The sequence below is a fragment of the Ictalurus furcatus genome, chromosome 1 (assembly GCF_023375685.1).
Source record: "Ictalurus furcatus strain D&B chromosome 1, Billie_1.0, whole genome shotgun sequence".
Taxonomy (NCBI): domain Eukaryota; kingdom Metazoa; phylum Chordata; class Actinopteri; order Siluriformes; family Ictaluridae; genus Ictalurus; species Ictalurus furcatus.
The window spans coordinates 20,903,696-20,918,198 of NC_071255.1; the positions used below are offsets into that span (position 1 = coordinate 20,903,696).

At 37.3% G+C, this 14,503-nt stretch overlaps 1 protein-coding gene across 1 annotated transcript; it reads right to left on the bottom strand.

The window, feature by feature from the left end:
• Window positions 1-1,512: 1,512 nt before the first annotated feature.
• Window positions 1,513-12,289, bottom strand: lin28aa (lin-28 homolog Aa). The gene is made up of 3 exons (XM_053632041.1): window positions 11,909-12,289; window positions 7,159-7,343; window positions 1,513-4,261 (listed from the first exon to the last, which is right to left on the bottom strand). The coding sequence occupies exons 1-3, from the start codon at window positions 12,128-12,130 to the stop codon at window positions 4,042-4,044; spliced, it is 627 nt and encodes a 208-aa protein (XP_053488016.1). The 5' UTR covers window positions 12,131-12,289; the 3' UTR covers window positions 1,513-4,041.
• Window positions 12,290-14,503: the final 2,214 nt, after the last annotated feature.

A 14,503-nucleotide genomic window follows, 5' to 3' on the forward strand; every position in this document is an offset into this window, starting at 1 on the left:
AAGAAACATTGTTATTAGGAAAGTAATCGACACTGGTAGTGTGATACCCTGGTTATTCCCTGATGGATAGTCTGGTTCATACTTGGCGCTAGACTTTGCCTGCATATGTCCAGAATTGCAGCAGCAACGCAAGTGGCATTGTTTACACACTCACGTGCCTATATTATGTATATCTGGAAGATTAAACAAACAAACAAACAAAAAAACTACGTTAACTAGATGGCACGTCAATGACAAAATATCCCTTGAGATTATTGTCATGAGCTGTGTCTCAAATTGAAAACTCGGTAAATTTAGGCTACTTAAGAGGTTAAAAAAATTCAAACACTAAGAAAACCAATGAATGTTAGTATGTAATAACTTTCTAGAACAGTAGCCTACATAATCACGTTTGTTTAGCGTAGGTAGATAGACGGTTGTTTATATTTTTATTGCTGAAGTAGCTAGTGCAGCATTTCAGGATAGTGAAAATACTAAAATAACATGCACCCTATTAATTTAAATGGAGCTTGTATTTAGCCTATTAACACAGAAAATTCGATGTTTTTAATATTTGTAAAATAAATGAATGAAAGAAAAGAGGTGTTTCTCGTGCGACCCCTGTTGTAGGTCTGTTTGTCACAATTTCTTACTTAATATAACGATCTACTATTTAGAATAAGGGTAGGGCCTATGCGTTTTGGATCATATTATATTGCATTGTATTGTATTATATTATAGGTCATTGTATTTACACACAACATAGCTCAACTATTTCATATAATAATAATATAGCTACTACTATCTACTACTATAGTACATTTTCTTTGGCGATGGGGAGTGTTAAATTTATGATGCAATACCGCCACCAACTGGGATGTGGCAAAGAGAAAAGATCCATGAATTTTTTTTTTTTTTTTTTTTTTTTTGTAATTAGCCCAGAGCTATCTACGGTGTCCAAAATAGGCTAGAAATCGCAGTACAGCAGTCATAAGTTTGCGCCATTTCCATGTTATTTTTCTGTGCACGAGAAATTTATCTCTTAAATCTAATCCAATTTATCTCTCAATGTTTATAGCCTATATGGGCTCAGCGTTCCTACACACATCTGCCAAACTGTACAGCTTTTCTGTTTAAAGTATGTAGTATTTGAAACGGAACACCTGAAAGGTTTACAGCCTTTCAATTTTATTAATGTAAAAACAAACAAACATACAAACCTGAAATTCGATAAGAAATATCATGTAGCCTACCGGTTCATTGTGTGAATGATGATCAAATAACAGTCCAAGAGATACTGTAAACTATTGTGAACAAATGAAACAGAAAGGAGGTTAGCCTATAGTTTCCGGAATAAAAGAAATTATGTTATGTAGGCTAAAAGGAAAATGAATATAGCTGCCTCTCCGGACGCTTAATTGTTTTCAAACAAATAAGTTTCATTTGTTGGACAACCACAAAAAGATATAATCGCAGTTTATTTTTGTAATATTCGATAAGTTAGTCTCATGGTTTACAAGAGTACGATGTTAATTGACTTTAAAGGACTTACACTCAAAATGTTGACATTTAAAGCGTCGGCTTAGTAGCATTATTTTAAAGCATTTGAGTATATTTACAATAGAAAAGCTATTCTGTTCATGCTACATTTGTTCATAATGCCAAAAATGTCTCGCAGAAATACCATTTTCTTCTTAGTGTTTCGTATACTTTGTCATCTATGAAGTAAATTACATTAAGTAGCTACATTGGTCATTAAATATTTGAATCTCGTTTCGAAAACAAGCTGGACCTTAGCATGCTACTTCGTGTCTTTGTTTAGGCGTTCATTCAGCGTTTAGCTGAAAAATAGACAGCATGTTTAAAGTTTATTATGGTGAAGAATTTATTAAGGAAGTATAAACAGAGGTTTCCTGAAATAGCTTTAGACCCAGCTATCCTGCAATGCTTACTTCATAATCAATATAGTCTATATTAGAACAGGAACTCATTCATTGGCAATTAAGCATTTTAAGACGAATATTCACAAAGCTTAAATGTTTTAAAAGAATATAAATTTAATCGTCAGAAAGGTATTAACCAAATTAGCTCAAACAGGACAACTGACAGACTGTAATAGAAATAAAATCATTAGTAGCTATATATAAGCTAGCAAAACACACGAGGTCTGTTTCATATGAAGTGATATCATATGAAGTTCTAGGCTACATATGATAGAACTTAATGGCGCTAATCAGGCAAAGACAGTTTGAATCTGAATCGTCTGAACTGTGAGAAAAGGCTGAAGATTACATCTACTGGAACAGAACAAAATAATTGCCAGAATTACAGTGAAATTGCCAAAACAGTATAAAATTTGATCCAAAATCAAACAAACAAACAAACAAAAAAACATACAACAAAGGCATACATGTGCTAAAATTGTGTTCCATCTTTGTGCAAACACACAAGTTCCCTCATGCCTTTAAATGGCCTAAAAATGACAAACAAACAAACTAAAACAAAAAAACAAAACAAAACAAAACAAAAAAACAACCTAAAATGACTTTGGTAAGATAAAATTTGCCCTATATATTTAAAAACAACATATTTGGTTACTCAAGTGTTATAATAATAGCATGATTGTTGGTAGTCATATATCCAAAATAAACTTCTTAAAAAAATCAACATGAGGTTAAACAATATGATTGTGAACAGTTTAATAATGCTAGTGTGATACTGGAATTGCCATTTGTCCTCTAACATGCATCACTAAATTACTCTCCTAATGAATGTAGCCAACATGTTTTCTCTGAGATTTTAAGGTTCATGGTATCATAGGTTTTTGCTAGCTTAATCAGTAATTATAAAAAACAAAACAAAAACAAACAAACAAACAAACAAAAAAACCCCCCCACAAAACACACATATGCACACACAGACACACACACACACACTGCTCTGATAAATATCAAAAACAACAGCAACCATAACAAGGCAAATATAAGCTCCATGATTAGTGCAGACTTGCACTGATATCAGCATATATAAAATTCCCAACACATCTACCAAGTCTAACAAAATTGTGCATAGAATCATCATAGTCTGTAAATTAAACAACAAAACATTAACATTTCATAAATAATGGGAGAAGAGGGTGGATGTAAAATCGATGCAAAGGGAAAGGTATTTGAGGAGAAGCCATAGTAATAAATATTAAGATGATTTCAACTGGGCTTCTTATAGGTTAACATATATGGTATATATTAAATGTATAAGAAAGTATGCTAGCTTCTTATTTAAAAAGACTATTAAGGCTAGACCTGCATGCAGCTCTTCTTCCTAAAGAAGTCTGGCAACTGAGGAAAGGAGGCAACGTCTTAGTTAATGGACACAGACGTCATCAGAATAATAAACTCTTAGAAAATAAACTGTCAAGAGAAAAAGGCAAACATTGGTAGCACAGACAGTTGCAGATAATTAGCATGTGATGTCAACACATATTTTGAATCCAGACTGTAATTTTAAATTAATTAATGAAATTAATCTCTAAGATTGTGTCATTCTTTCAAAATAATCACAATCAATTACTTAACAGGGATAAAACAAAGAATAATCACTGGCAAGCCATGCCAACATAACATTCATTTGGCCCCAGGTGGTGAGGGCAGTCGATTGTAAACACACCCCAACTCTGTTCCAAATCCTAAACCTCACCATAAATATCCCTGAAATATACATTCTTTACAGAGTAGTGCCTCCACAGCCTCTGCTCTTTGTCGGACAGTCAAAAAGTGTCACATTCTTTATAACATTATCAAAGCATGTAGAAAACTATAATCACAAGTCAGATACAGTGAAAACACTTCTGTTACTGAGATACAATAATGCACTGTGAAAATTCCTGAGTATAAAGCAATTATATACCTGAGCATTACACCAAAGACAAAACGGTACGTTCTTCTTTTATATACCTGAGGTAGTTCCAAAAGCAGCATTAGTAGGAACCTATATTCATCTTGTCAATTTAGTGGTATGATTTACTTGTAAGCTCCAGCCAAACCTCCTCTGTGCACGCTTGCCTCAGTTGGTGATCTCTGTGGGTGGAGGGGAATAATTCTTTACTTCTTCCTCTCCCTTCAAAGAGAAAGGTGTTTCCTGAGAGCCTGATGAGGACTGCTGGGCTTTGACTGGGCAGTTGGCAACCATGTGTGAGACACTCTGGCAGAAATGGCACTTTTTTGGCTGAGGAGGCAGCTTGCACTCTTTTGCATGGTGGTCTAAACCTCCGCAGTTGTAGCACCTGAGAAACAGAGATTAAATAATTCCTAAAAGACAACACGTCACTGAAAGGCTGAGACACTAATTCTCTAGTTATATTTCTATTCAAATAAATAAATAAAAGTAGTGCTTAAATGTAAATTCACAAAAGGGAAACACCTACAAGCCACTAGCTGAGACACATAGCTATCCAAGATCAGTGTGGCTTAATAAAGCTCATAAATCCTTGAGCTGTTTTTCATTTGTACATTCATCTTCTGTAACTGGTGAATTCTGGTTCTCTGAATCCAGAGCCTGTCCAGGAACACACGGCACAAGGTGGATATATATTCTGGATGGGACACCAGTCAGGGCAGCAGTAGGGCATCACGCACACATTCACACACTCATTAACTATGTTTACATGGACAGCAGTAGTCTAATTATTGACCTTATTCTGAATAAGACAATATTGTGATTAAGGTGTTTACATGAGTTGCTTTTAGAATATTCCTTTCATGTTCCCGTTTTATATGTTATACATGGTTTTTTTTATATGTTACATGCTTTTTTTATATGTTGCATGCAGCCATGGGCTGCGTCCCAAACTGCATACTTACCCACTATATTGTAGCCGAAATACACGCATCTCGCTTACTAGATAGCAGGTAAGTACACAGTTTCAGACACAGCCATGCTCTCTTGTTTGTCAACAAACGGTTGAACACCGCCGTGTGTGTACGTGTCCTGTTGCAAAATGCGGTGAAAACTCCCACACGACGTTAATAGTGTGATTAAGGTGTTTACATGTCTGTAATGCACTCCGATAATGTGACTAAAATAGGAATACTCTATGTCTTAATTCGATTTGTGTTTACTTCAAGTATGACTTTAGTCGGATTAAGGTAATCAAAAATTGCTGTTTACATGCTAATTTTTTATTCTGAGTATTGTCTTAATCAGGATAATATTGGATTATTGTTGTCCATGTAAATGTACTGAGTGACACATGTTTTTGGGAGATTTGAGGAAACCAGAGAACCCACAGGAAAGCATTGTTCATTGTTTAAGATATTAATTTGATTAATTTAGATTGAGCGGTACTGAGTTAAACTTGGACTGACTGCCAACTGTCAATCAAGACTACTGTTTTGTCAAGGCTAATTGAAAATGATTGTGAAGTTCAGCTTAAGGCACTTACATGTAATCCATGATTTTTGACTGCTTTATACTGATTTCCATGAAACATGTTTGGTCCAGAACCTGCCTGGTGACTTATTAAATCTGTCACCATTGATCTGGCCAATACCTTTCACTGGCAATCAAACTAAATGTAAAATCAGAATTTTTATGCAACTTGCTAAAACCCTAATTTTTTTTAGCCATTTGCAGCCACTGAAAAGTGTCAGAGGGGGTTGACTTTGAAAAGTGGTTTAGATCATGGCCATGCGTGGCAACATGAATGACAGATGGGTGGTGGGTGCACACTGTCACTACTGCATTATTGCGTATGCAGATGAGGTCATGTGGGGACACTGGTGAGTGCAGTGATGCTGCTGGTGGTTTATAGGCACTGAACTGAGAGTCCACATGGGTCCACCATTGCAGCAGCTTGGGGGTGAGGATCAATCACAGTAAGCGTGTGCAGAAAGTCTATAGAGCCCTTTGTCAGAAAAAAAACTGCAATGTTAACCTATGAACTATGACTTCTTGCTCCTCCAACTTCACCCCCAAGCACTAAACTTATGCAGTTTCCATGGCTACACTGAACCCTAACCACTTTCAGGCACCTACATCTGTTATCAATTAAATGAGCTGCTGTGTTTCTTCTTCACTGCATCATGGGGCCTGAACAGTAGCATATGAAACAAAGATGTGTGTATGTGTGTGTGATGAAACCAAGATTTCTCACACGGGGTGAGAAAGTTAAGCAGAACAGTGATCTATTATATTTTGACATTCTTACAAAATTAACATTTACAAAATGTTTAATTTCTTATATTTACAATATTTATTGTGCTGCATAGCAGTGAATTTTTATTGTGAGCATAAAGAGATACCAACTCATAAAAAAATCTTTTCCACCCTTCTCTGTATAGCTTTTATCTTGCTACATGTCCATGTTACAAGGATGAAGCATATGGACAATGCTGCTCTAACAAAAGCAACTTGTTAAAAGGTACCGTTTGTCATTGACAAGGATGAATAATCACGTTAGACAGCTGTGGCACCTCTTAAAGGACCAATGTGGTCCAAGGCAGTTGTATCAAAGACAGGCCACTTGGGACTATTTGAGGCTATAACAATCCTTACTCAAATTCAACTACATTTTGTTCTTTACCATAACCAGAGCTGACTGACCAAGAGGCCACAGGATATGCCACTAACATCTGTTCATATTGATAATCCAGAGAGAGGTCCACATCATCATGTATGCGGTGGAGTATATACAGTGTGAAATTCCTAAATCTTGGTTAGGAGTGTACAATCATGGGAAGATGGCAAGTTCTAAAAATTTAAACCAGAATCTGCATAAAGATACAAGGCAGTGGTCTAATATGTTAAGGACAGCCACAGTAATTGGGGGTGGATGTTAGGGTAAAGCTATTGAGTAGAAATGCACTACTGGCAAGAAATTTTAAACAGTTATTGATCCAGGTCACATGTCAAGCCAGTCTGTTTGACCCCAACCATGAGATGAGTTGAGGATACAGTGAGTGGGGGCACATGAGATGACCACATAACATTACAAATAAAACTAAAGTGAGAGGTTAAGATTTCCACTTACAATGCAATAAAACAATGACATGCACTCTTTCAGATTTACGGTTGTGATGTTAATCCCTCATGTACAGTTGCTTAGACAAAGCCCACTACACAACAACAGCATCCTACTTTGGTAAAATAGTACTGTTTGTGATTAATGCTCAGTCTATTCACCTGTCTCCTTTCGAGCGGCGTTTCTGGGCACTCTTGCCTTTGGGTCTCTTTTCACTGCCTATACAGTGCACTCCTCCAGGCCCTGTCACCCGCACAGACTCCAGGCCCTTGGAAGACTTTTTAAAGGTGAACTCAACATTCTCACCTTCCTTCAGACTCCTAAATCCCTCCATGTGTAGCTTACTCTGAAAAGAAATTCATATTATTCATCAGTATTTACTATAGAGAATCCTGACAGGAAGTAAAACATCCAAGTCTACTAACACATGATCTAAGACATAATGAAATGTATTGACAGCAATACCTTAAAAAATCAACTCTAAGGAAAACTATTTTATTTCCAATTCAGCATTGATAGTTCCACGTCAGTCCAGTAACTCCCATAAAAATTATATACAAATATGCACAAAAATGTTATTCAAGCTGAAAAACCTCGTTCCTGAAAGTTTCTGCTAATCCTCTATATTCAAATCTATATTCTATACATATATTACTGGCTTTGTAGTCATCTGCATACAGGTAATACCAAATGTGCATCAATTCAGAATTCCACAGCTACACCTGATTCTCTGCTGTAGTGAGAGGGGTTACAAACTTAGAGGATAAGGTAGAATGTGTGTTAACCAAATGTCTGTGTTTCCTGGAGATTCTGCATTCCACACACCTCATAGTAGAGTCTCTCTCACACATACCCTCCCCCAATACCACACACCAATGGCTTAATTCCTCTCTCAGTGACACTGACCACTAAGTTGGATGGGGTGGGGGCCCAGGAAAATTCCTTAAATGGTTTCTCAGTACAGAAGCATGTAGAGGTAGCCTAGAGCAGAGATTCACACCTTTAGGCCTGGAGATCCCACTGTCCTGCACAGGTTCAAATTTTCCCTGCTCCCTACATTACCAGTTCATTAGCTAATAATCAAGCTGGATCACGCATCTTGAGTAGAGTACAGAAAACGAAACTGTGCATTTGCATGGTTTCACATACAAATGGCCAAACTTCTAAAAGCCAAATTTCATGTGTTTCATCGACATCAGCTTAATGGTAAAGTCATGTTTCACTTCCTGATAAACATTTCAGCTTGAGAAATACTTAAGTGTAATTGTTAAAATTTTATTCTGGAGAAAATGGACACATGCACAGCCTAGATATTTTAACAATCATAAAATAAATAATTACAGCCCCGGGTCAGTGAAAAGTGTTAAGAGCAATGTTAACTTAATATAAACTGGGGACAATGAGATATTTAATAGCCGTGTGTGGCATAGGTTAGGTCAATACCTCAACTGAACAAATAACTTACTCCATAGTTATATAAAACACTATTTATACAAAGTAAAGAATCATTTAGGTGTCGAGTCTGCCCTAAGCCTTTCAATGGTAAGTACTCATTATTTATCTATTGTGGCCAGCAGACTGCAATAAAATATTCAGTGGAGAACCTCAACTGCACAATTTAAACAAAAACATATAAGCCACTTTATGTCCCCTGAATGAGTTTGAAATAAACACAATCTGTAACGGATTCATACTGCCCAATAATTTACATATTTGAGAATAAACAATCAAAAATGGTAGTACTTGTAGGCTAGCAACAGTTAGGGGTCAAATGCAATATCCCCGTTTTAAAAGCATCACTTGCTGGATATGCAAGTCTCAGTCATAATAATAATAATAATAATAATAATAATAATAAGACAACCCATAATACAACAAAGAATTAAAGATTATATGCCTGTCTAAAATGGTTAGTTTAAAAAGTATTCCTAATGCTAGACATGGGGTAGCGATAGAGAAACCTTCATCAAGAAAACTCATAGAATGGTGCCTTGGAAAGACGAGACAATGTCAGCTTTATTCTTGATCTGAACTGTGAAGGGCCATTATAAGTGATGAATAACTCTGTGATTACCTGTGAAGGTAGCCATCTAAGAAAATGAGGTGTGGCCAGATATGTGCTACATTTCATAAATGTAAAAATGCTTGCTGTCTGATTGTACTGTTGTGAACTTTGAATGATAAAGTTGAAGACATTGTGTCTGTGATGATTGTGACGTTGACAACTGTGATTAGGATTGTGTGATTATTAACATATAAGTAAACATTGTGCAGTGAGAGTTATAGGACCTAAAGAAATGATTTCTATTATATCAGAGTTTAATTTCAAAAAGAAAAAAAAACAACTTCTGTGCGTCCTGGATGTAAAGTTCTGCAGGCAGTTATTGAATGTTGAGATGTTGTGTGTAAATATACATTTGATCATCAGTATATGATAGATGAGGCCGTTTTGATAAATTATGTGTCCAAGAGGCAACATGTAAATGTTAAAGAGCAGTAGTCCATGTACTGAATCTTGTAGAATACCACAAATTACATTAGCAGGTGGCAAGCCCCTTTACAAGGACAACATTTTGACTATTACTTGTAAAATACTGGAACCAGGTCAGTACAAAGCCAGTTTAACCAAGAGTGTTTTGATATGGTTCATGTGATGAACCATATCAAGTGCAGCACCAAGATCCGGTAACTGGCTAGTGTCTGCACTAATGAATATTAATGCTTCTCTCAATCCCTAAAACATCAGTATGGAACCATTGATTAATCAACTACCTACCTAATATACCTACTTTCAAAAGGGCTCCTAAAGCCCAATCCTGACCTTATTATAAAACCTCTTCTTCCTGCTAGTTTTACAAAAGGATTATTGTGTGTGTCTCCGAAGAATTATATTGTTATAAGCTACAGTTCTTTGCAGAGCAACAAACATTTGTTTGTTTTCAAATCATCCAGGTAGTATAAAATAGTACTGGCAGCTTTGGAAAATTAAACACTAAAATGTTAATCAGCAATTAACTCTTGACCACCACCACAAAAAAATCCTTCTACATAGGAATTCCAAGGGAAAGCCACAATGGATTTTCAGAAACATTTTGTTTTAAAATCATTCTAAATAAATGGTTTTACTGATTCTTTAGCTCGCTCTCTGTATAGACGTACTGCATTGAATTGTGGGTAACGTGCCATCTTATGAGGATCCCCCTTCCCTTCGGCATTGAGTTTGAGGCAAGTGTTTTGGTTTTCTGTTGTTACTCGGAAAACAAAATAGCCATGGTAGGTCAATCCTACCTACACACATTATGTATATTCTATTCTATTCTATTCTATACATATACACACATACATAGATACATACACATACATACATAAGAATTTTTTGTTTAATTTTCTTATTATTTAAGGAGTAGAATTTATTATTTAAGGAGTCACACATGGCTACTTTGAGTAGTAGGGGAGAAGTAGAGGAAGACATCAGCGGACAATGGGAGGGATGGCTCTGTAGATAAAGTGGGGGTCGGTCATGGGTGTGAAGAGCACTTTTTATTGGGATACAGCTTCCTTTGTCTGTGTCCACAAAGGCTAGCAGATCCCAGCAGTTAATGTTCTCTGACATGCTGCTCCTAATTCTGGCCCACAACAACTGTAGTTCCTACACCCCAGCATGTGGACCACCCTTCACCCTTCAACACCGACTACCATGTATTGATAATTATGCCTGACTATTTATTATACTGAAGTTCCTATATTTGTAACTTAAAATGTTTTACATGTCTTTACTTTTTTCAGATTGTATGCTGTGACAGGGAGAATATGCTGTATATTAAAAAAGCAATGTATTTGCCTCTATTTCACACATACCCTTCAATATTTTATAAAATCTCTAAATACGATGACTTGTTACAATTTTTTTTAAAAAAAACATGTACACATTATGAAGCTACAGAACATATCAATGGCCTTAGATTCCAATTGGCTGCTTCAGGAAGAATGGCATATCTGCAGTGGGTCTTGGTGACTTTACTTTTCCAGCTTGTTTTTCCACTGCAGTTAGTGCTAGCTCAAAGTGGGTGCCATCTTCCACTCGCCTTCACGCAGGAATAATGTTGCATTATCGAAGCAATATTCAGATAAAATACAGAACCATTCATTAAGAAGTCCCTATTCCCTCTGTGTGTAGCTCACATTTAGTAATGGCTCGGCTGGCTTGTAACCTCGACCGATATGGTACTAAAAAGTACCAGATACCAGGTACTATCTGCAGTGGAAAGCCTCCAAAAAGCGAGCAGAGTCGAGTCGAGTTGAGCCATACCTTGCGGTGGAAAAGTGCCGAGCACAATCTCCTATGTCTATCAGCTATTAGCATACTGTAGCTTGAGGGGTGGGGGGAAGGGTCTCACAAACACCACAGATAGCCCTTAATGACTTTTCAGCAGAAACCTGGAGAGAGGAAACCAGGATGAAAAGGTGCAACAAGAAACCACACCATTACATTTTCTTAGGGGTGGAGGCAGCAGTTTTGCATGGGAAACTAATTAGCAAAGATAAATTCCCCAACATAGGTGGGTCATTTCAGGACATTCTGGTTTCCCTATGTTGTTGCCACGATTCTATAGTGAAAATGTGCTGTCTGTGTGCTTTTCTTACCTCCACAACAGACTTTTTATTCTGATGGTATTATTAGTCAGTGACCTAGTGATCCAGTATCAGTTGTATTTATTGATAGAGACTTCAAAGCACTTCTGTAAGTAGCTCTGGATAAGGGCGTCTGCCAAATGCCACACATGTACATGATTCCAGTCATCAGTCCTATCACAAGCTTTATCATTTGTAGTGCTTTCCAAGCACCAAGAAAAAAAGACGTTTTGGGAGGTGTGGAGGTTAAAATAATGAAAGAACAAAAAGAAGTGCTACCTGGTGGACAAACACGTCGACTGGAGCTTCAAGTGGTTCTCCCTCTCGGCTGTTCATAGACAAGAAGCCGAAACCCATCCGCACATTGAACCATTTGCAGACACCGATACCGTGGAAAAACTGCGCGTCTTCCTCCATGCACTGTCCTTCCTCTTTCTCGGTTATAGCGCATCCTCCTGCAATGAGATATAATGCCATTAACAGAGGGGAAAAGGAAATCATAAAATACAAACACAGACCAATTTCTAGTTCATCAAAAACCAACTAAGGACGAAATAACGCAGTTCTCCAAAGTATTGCTGCATTAAATTAACTAACAATCTGCTTACATTTTTCACTGCCATTCTTCATAACCAAAACCCAAAGAACAAAATATTTGTGAATAGCCTGTTAGGACTTTTTTTTTTCTAGGAATTAAAGAGCAAATATCATTTTTTTAAGTCTACTATTTTAATAGATGTAATGTTTCAGTTAAATTCCAGCCAGGTAAAAATCTGGAATTAAATATCAGCAACATTTTCCTATTTGTAGGCTATAAAATGGTTATGCGTTTGGTCGACCTATATATGAACGCCTGAGCAAATTCGTGTTGTAGGGGGTGTGTGGGATAATTTTCATCTACACGGATACAGAATCTAAATATGTGGTTCAAAACGTTACACACGTTCGCATCCAGAAAACGTAAATAATTTCGTTATACACGTTTTTGTTAAACACAATTCTTTACACCATACACCGTTGCAAACGCACTGTCCGGGATACACACAATCTACAGTGTCGGGCTTTGGGCCCCTGCAGGTTTCTGTCGACTGTTAATCTTTTTTTTCCCTAAAGTAACAATATAGGATACAATTAATTATAAGGTCGAAAAATGGCCATTTCACCTTGAAAATCGTAGTGTGAAATCGAACCCATCTTCAGTGAAATAAAACCTTGCGTTGATTGTGTCCTTTTTCCCCCCAGACCAACGTGGCCCTTCACGACAAACCTTATCTTAAGCCAAAGGGTGAAGAAAACAAAGGGAGGCTTGACTCGTCCTTCAGGAGTGAAAAAGTGGGAGGGTCAGTGCGAAAGATTTTGGGAAGAATCCCTAAAACCTGACACAATGTAAAGAAACCCAACCCCCAGCCACCCTAATCGTGAGAACCGCTACCTTGATAAACCTCAATCACATTCACCCATCACCATGTCCACGTACCCTCAGCCATGGCTTTCCCAGCTCCAGTCGCAGGGTTGTTTCTTTTCCTTTGAATCACAGTATTCGATTTCTGCGTTTAAAAAATAAGGGGGTTTTTAGATCGTCTCTTCTGGTGACTGCACCTTGGTCTTGTTGTCACTCTCTTTACGGTCCCTCTGCATCTAACGACCCGAGTCTCTGTTTCGGTCAAATCCACATGATTCTCTGTTCCTCTTCCCTTCGCGGTAAACAACGCATACCATAGTGAATGAGTGACTGGCCCCTCTACTCGAAGGAGGGACCAATCACAAATGGGGGCCAGTGCACAGCAGGGTCCGTGCGTGAAAATGATCAACACCCCCTTCACCACACCACAAAGCAGAATACGCAGTGAACACCTATAATGTTGATATATGTCCTGCTGGACTTTATGAATTCAGCTATGCAGAGTTTTCTGCCCTAGCTCCCCCCATCTCCGTTTGCTCTAACACACCCGCTTAACCTGGTACTCAACCGGTGAGTTGAATCAGGTGTCAGGCCAGGGAAATCACAAAACTGGCGTCGCAGGATTAAAAATAGCTACACTAACAAGGAAATGCCTGCAAAAACATAATGCTTATATAATCATTATTACAATAAGATTAAACACGGCTCTAACATTTCAACATGTGCCCTGAAAATGCACTTGTGAATAGTGAACTCGTAGCATTATGTGAATAATGTTATGACAAATGAGAACAGATTCTAAACATCACATTTGATTATTCACATGCTAAATCTGTTTCTCCCCCCCCCCCCCCCCCTATTATAAAGGTATAATTTAAAGGAGATTTTTCAGACACAAAAGCGCATGTTCACATCTTCCATCTGCAGTCAGTGCCACATATACCCTATAATAGCTATAGCACAGGTTCCCAACCCTGGTCATGGAGTAAATTTCCCCACTTCAACTAAGCAGGGGCTGTTAATTAAGCTGATTAACTGAATCATGTGTGTTAGAGAACGGAATACACGAATATATGTAGGACAGGAGGTTTTCCAAGACCAATTTTGGGAACCTGCAATGATAAGGGATCCCGCCCTCTTGTGATGGAGTTTGGTAACTTCATAACTATCCAGGCTTATAGTGGAAAGACAAAGATAACCACAACGCTTTGGCATGTTTCTTTTAAAAGAATTTTAAAAGAAACATTTTATACATTAAAAAAAAAAAAAATACATTTTGTATTGTTTACTCATGCATAGTCTTAAATGCACTTAGCGGATAGGGTTTGGACACTCTTACAGATTGGTTGCTGAGCAGAGCTTTGAGTATTTAATCTATTGCATATAGGCTAAACATCGTTTACAACGGGATCAGCCGCAATAAATAAATTGATCCTGTTTAATAAATAGAAATTATTTCCTTAATTTTTTTT

Excerpts from the sequence above, each read along its gene's own strand:
- lin28aa (XM_053632041.1), bottom strand. The coding sequence starts at position 12,130 with ATGATTTCCTTTTCCCCTCTGTTAATGGCATTATATCTCATTGCAGGA. Across the intron at positions 7,344-11,908 it reads TCGACGTGTTTGTCCACCAG|AGTAAGCTACACATGGAGGG; the intron begins GTAGCACTTCTT and ends ATTTCTTTTCAG. Across the intron at positions 4,262-7,158 it reads CGCCGCTCGAAAGGAGACAG|GTGCTACAACTGCGGAGGTT; the intron begins GTGAATAGACTG and ends TCTGTTTCTCAG.